Source organism: Stegodyphus dumicola, chromosome 12 (assembly GCF_044657685.1).
Source record: "Stegodyphus dumicola isolate Sdum_Otavi_A_Nest chromosome 12, ASM4465768v1".
Lineage (NCBI taxonomy): Eukaryota > Metazoa > Arthropoda > Arachnida > Araneae > Eresidae > Stegodyphus > Stegodyphus dumicola.
In genome coordinates this window covers 108,668,550-108,674,549 of record NC_140779.1, presented here as the reverse complement: position 1 = coordinate 108,674,549, position 6,000 = coordinate 108,668,550, and the positions used below count along the sequence as shown (strand labels likewise).

General features: G+C 31.1%; 1 protein-coding gene across 1 annotated transcript in view; it reads right to left on the bottom strand.

Moving 5' to 3' along the window:
- Positions 1–2,156: 2,156 nt before the first annotated feature.
- The window catches only part of LOC118188116 (nose resistant to fluoxetine protein 6-like), an 82,960-nt gene continuing 79,116 nt past the window's right edge, over positions 2,157–6,000 (bottom strand). The window contains exon 15 of the mRNA XM_085827414.1: positions 2,157–4,957. Within this exon, the coding sequence (XP_085683540.1) occupies positions 4,823–4,957 (135 nt within the window). The 3' untranslated portion in view covers positions 2,157–4,822. The remainder of the gene's footprint in view (positions 4,958–6,000) is intronic.

Genomic DNA, 6,000 nt, shown 5'->3' with positions numbered 1-6,000 from the left:
TGGCGGACCTGTGGCTTGGCCTCCTCGCTCATGGGAACTCAACCCACTGGACTTCTTCTTCTGGGAGCACAATGAAATCTTTAGTGTACGAGACGTCTGTGGGCTCAGTTGAAGATCTCGTGGCGAAAATCGTTGTTGCGGTCGACAAAATTAATACGGCACCAGGAGTCTTCGAGAGGGTGCGCCAGTCATTCCTTCACCGATGGCAACTGTGCTACGACACGCGTGGTCAGCATTTTGAGCATTTTTTGTGAGTTTTCCACTGAACGATAAATCTAATTGCGCAACTTTTGGTCTCATTCATTCGCTTTCTTAACACTAAGTTCAGGTTGGAATTCTAATATACCTCTTTTCTGCCTCTCGGAGTGGAATGCGAGCCTATGTTCTCTTTTACTTATTGCTCGTCTGAATGGGTACTATCATGCCTTTTGATTTGTAAAAACAATTTAGAATCCCCCTGAATAATGTACATAATCCGAAAGATAGAATTATATAATTAAAGACTGTTATACTTTTTTTTTCTTTTTTGATAACAAAAGTTCTATGTAATGTGTTTTAACAATAATGTTTGTACGAAAGGTTGGCCTACCACTTTGAGCTGCAAAGATCCATTCTAAGGCCAGCAAGTTCTCGTGTAATTCTATGTATGCTTTTCCCTTATAAAACAGGAAAACTAAGCCCCGAGCCTGATTTATTTGTATAGATATATGTAATAAAAAGGGTATGTATGTATAAAGAATATATAATACGGTGGCAATTAATATACACAGAGTTTTCAGAGGAATATCAAATTAATTGAAAAAAATAGAGAAAATTTGAATGCTTTCAGATTATTTTTATATGCTTTTTAAAGTGTGATTTAAAGTAATCAAATAAGTTATTTTATTTCCAGTTCTTTCCATAGCGTGTTTTCTCTTTGTAGCTTCATTTTATTCTTGCGAATTTATGTTTATGCTGGTGTTGCATTAAACTCGGCGCAATGATAAAAAATAAAACCTGCAAGAGATTTTCATTCTAAAACAATAAAAAATGTTTTGAAGATATTATAGGTACATCATTGCATGTTATTCTGCACATTGTAGCACTTATTTTAATTTCCTAATAGTCATTTTAAATTTTGAACAGCTTTCCTTTATTCTCTTGTTTCCCACCTCGGCTAAGTTTTTAGTTAGTTAGCATTAGTTTAGTTTCTTATTTTATATCCTCAGGCCAAAGTCTCTACACACTTCTCAAGTATTCTAGTTGCCAAAACAACCAAATTTAACTAGAATCTTATAAAAATTATAATTTAATATCAATATTAAACCTGTTTGAGATTCAATGGAGAAACATATCGGGAGATTTAGCTAAAAGAACTACAAGAGCCATATCAAAAGCAGCGTTAAGCTTTAATAATATTTTTTATCGAAATATTTCATTCCTTATTATTTTATGTTGACTATTTCTTCTCTCATAAGCAATGTACATACAAACTGAATGGTACAAAAAGAAAACATGCCTATGATTGGTGTAATGAATTTATTTTACAAATGTAAATATAGTATGAAATGTAACTCTTCAAATTTCCAAGAACATTTACAGATTCTCTGGGTAAGAACTTTTTGAGACGTTTATATAATTATTTAGTTCTTGCTGCACCCGTAGAAGCATTACCTGATGATAAACTGAATCGTCCTCATAGCATATCTACTAGTTTAATTGATGGTAGATGTGTAGAAATGAGGGTAAGAACATCTTGTCTTTTACATATCCTCAAAGGAAGACATTGTAAGGCATTATCGGGTAATCTGAAAGTTTAGAACTTGAGTAGTATGTTTTTTGAATCAGCACGTTCAGTCCAGCATTTTGAAAGATGCTGGTTGAGGTTTGGTCTAGAAAGGGTTATGATCAAAAAATGAGAAGAGAAATATATACAGCAAATAACGCATTACAATTTGTTCATATGGTGACTTTGAATTTTAGCCAATTATGTTTCAAAAGTCAGTACAATTAAAAAAATAATTTTCCGCGAGAATTAACAGTATATTTAACATTCATAATTTCACCTTTAGAATATTTCTTCTAAAGTAATGAGTTCAAATCAAATAGTAAGTAATAAAAGATAACACTATAAGTTTAAAAGTTTTTTTAAGTAATAAAAGATAACACTATTTATTTTGAAATAATTTATTTAAGAAACACAATTCTTTACATAGGACATTAATATAAGACAAACTGAAATTAAGTTTACAAAGTTTATTGAAAAACATAGCAAGAAAATAAAATATTTTCTTCTATAAAAAATAATATTATGAAACAAGACTAAGGAAAAAAAAGCTTCTGTTTTACAGAAAGCATTTCTTATCAATCCGATACGTGATTTCCAGTTTTGGGTATAAATTTAGTGCAACATTATTTTCATAAATGTTCAAGTGAAGGTGATAGTCATCAAAAGTGAGTACAATTAAAAAACAACTTTCCTCAAGAATTAACAGTATGTTTAACATTCAAAATTCCTCGTCTAAAGTAAAGAATTCAAAGAAATCAGTGATAAAAGATAATAGAACTTATCTTGAAGCAATTTATTTAACAAACTCAGTTCTTTATTTTACATTAATATAAAGCAAATTAAGTTATAATGTACAAAGTTTATTGATAAGCACAGTAAGAACTATTTAATCAACATTCTTTTTTTAAACAAGAATAAGGAAAAAAGGTTCTCCGTCGTTTTACACAAAACATTTTGAACAAATCAAAGATATATGATTTCCAGTTTTGTGTATAAATTTAGTACAATATTATTTTTAAAAATGTTCAAATGAAGGTAACAGTTGTTTTCTTAATTTAAAACATCAAATTAGCACCTGGTGCCCAGACATTAAATAAATATGTTTAAGGTAATATGTATTTAAATTATGCATAATTACATTAATTATGGAACTCTGGAATCATATTTAATATACCCAAGGGGCATTTTATAAAACTACGTAACGTAAGCAATTGTAATGAATCGTTAGATTTCCAAAGACAAGTTGCTGTGAGTTAAAAGACTAAGTTACAAAATATCAATATGGGAAAAAACAGAAACACTTGATACTTAATTATACTTTTAATAAAGTATAATTAAGTATCAAGATTAATTAAATTTAATTAAGCGTTTTATAAGGAGCTTTAATTAATGTTTTTTATTAACAAAGTATGCAAACACTATTAGTAATTGAAAAAAAAGCCAATTATCGTGATCTGATGTTACGTGAATGTATAAAATCTAGTTTAATTTAATGTTGTCAAATATTTTGAGTTCATACAGTTCTTGTTTTTATTAATATTATTTTATTTATTTACTATACACATATTCCTCCCTCTTAATAAGGGGGAACCGTATTAACAGAAACTTTACTAAATGTTTAAGAATATGCTTTTTTACAGTAATAGATTCCTTCTTAGCCGGCTTCCGTTTAACCAGATTTTCGCTTTAACCAACCATAATTAATTTAAGTACGAAAATAAAAAAAATAAGCGAAAACATTACCCAAAACTGAAAATGATATGGTGTTGACAAAGAATATAATACGAATAGACATTCTTTGGTGTTGACTTAGCATGTAGTTCAATAATAGAGGCGACACGTGTTGAAACTTGAAAGGAAAAGGGCAAGGTTCTTTAGAAGGCATAAAAGGCATAAAGGGCGCACGAATCGCGATATGAAGAATGGCGACTAGTGAGATGGCTACAATAAAGTTGGTTGCAGGGAAAGAGGGCAAATGAAGGAGAAATGATGAAACCTCTCAAACAGTGGCGTAGCTAGGGTGGGGCAAGGGGGGACATCTGTCCCCGGGCGCAGCATCCAAAGGGCGCCAAATCGATGCTACGAAATTTTTTAATGAAATGTTTTCCATTCTTGGCACACAGAAAGAGGCGCAAATTCTTCAGTTGTCCCCGGGGGCTGCAAACTCTAACTACGCCCCTGCTCTCAAACATTTCCCTATAGTATTCGAACATATTGGGATTTGAAATTTTGAACCTCCGATATATCACATACAGACGGAGAGAAAGCATTGGAAATTGCTTTATGTTGTGTGAAACTACGGGCCATCAGCTGACTCTGTTGATGTGATGCTTTCAAGAAAATGGTGAAATTATGCAAGGTATCGCCGAATATCCAGCCTTTGAGGAAGGAAAAAAAAGGAAAAAAAAAAAAAAAACTGAATTTTTTTTAACATATTTACTAATGGTATATAAAACTTCTGTAATAAATTAATACATTTAATTAAATACTTACTGTAACTATAAAAAAACGCGTTTTCACCAATTAAATAATTTTTTTCATTCTCCGCTTTAACAGGAATTTCATTTAACCGGTTTAAAACTGGTCCCATTTAGGCCGGTTAAGAGGAAATTTACTGTATTTAAATAGCCTTCATCGCATCACATTTTCATTAAAAAATGAAGTATTTTTATATAAAAAGAAACCGATATACTTAGAAAATGAAGTATTTCATTAAAAATTTAAGTATTTCGTATGTCTTTAAGAGTACAAAAAGAAAATCTAATATTATACTCATATAAGAATGTGTTAACATTTTTAAATGAATGTGAGGGAAATTTATACGAAACATTTTATCATATTCAGTAAATTATTTGTTTGAAAGTTTTAGCATAAAATCTTCGGTACACAGAAAAAATGTAGACACAGTTGCACTAAAATAAATGTATTAAAAACGAGTATCACAAACATTTTTAAAACATACATAATGTGTAAAGTGTGGACAGCTTTTTACGAAACATAAATACTAGTTCGTAAATCGTCAAATTTTAAAATAATACTTAAGCATTGGCTACGCTAGAGTTTTGCTTCTTGATTTTGAAATTTCTTCCGTATTAATTTTTCTAAACAAATGATTGGAGATTCGAATATCAGAGATACAGGCAGAGCTAGTCCATATGTTTGAACTAAGAATCCCAAAAAGTAAAGGGTCTGAAAAAGAAAATATTTATTTGCACCTGATTTAATAAAACGTGAATATGTGTCTTAAACTAAATAATTTAATTTTTACCAAACATCAAGTAAGCAATAATATTTCATATTCTGTGATAAAATATATACATAGCTACTTCGGTATACGTCCGCTTTGAAATACGTCCAGTTTGGTGTATGTCGTGTTTGGATCCGAAATTTTGTTTGGTAAACGACAATTGATTGGAATACCACTCGAGTTCGATGAATCACTACTGCGCAACACTACACGTGTTTACCTCTTTGCGATTAAATTCGTAAAGAGGTAAACACATGTAGTGTTCCGCAGTAGTTCCTCTTTACGATTCCCATGGGCAATACTACGATTGTCCAAGATGCCATTACCATTCTCTTTCAGTTTCAGAGTTTCTTAAGACTGAGTTTTAACGTAATTTTGTGATTTTCGAGTAAAAATTTTGAGAACTTATTAATAACGAAATTTAGGAAAGTTAATGAGAGTCAAATAACGAAGAAAATTCTCAAAATCTCCATGGAGATAGAAAAAGAAATTGTTGAAAAAGTATGAAGCTAGCATACGTATCCGGGACTTAGCCTTACTGCATACATCATGCCGAGTACAATGGTATCAACGACTGTGAACAACTATGAAATCGGCTAATGTTGAGTTTCTTCAGGTAAGGAACATTGGCAAAATTTTGACAGTCAAGGCTACTTTGAGAACAGTTGGAGTTTTAGTTTGAAAGCGCATACTGCGTTGGTCAGTTGACTGATGAATTGGGTTTTCTTCCCACCCAATTTTTGTTTAGGTTATTCAGATGGGTTGTCATATCAACTAAAAATGCTAAGTCACATATGAAAGATAGTTACTTTAACATTCTAGTTTGCTTACCTTTTTCAAGGAATGGTATTATTTTATCAATCAAATCAGTAAACCTTTTCACTATGAAATCGGCTAATGTTGAGAAAGGGGTAAAACTGATTACCAAAGACCACAGACTTCAGAGAGTGTTGAAAAATTGCTTGTTTTCTGGATAGCGAAGAAA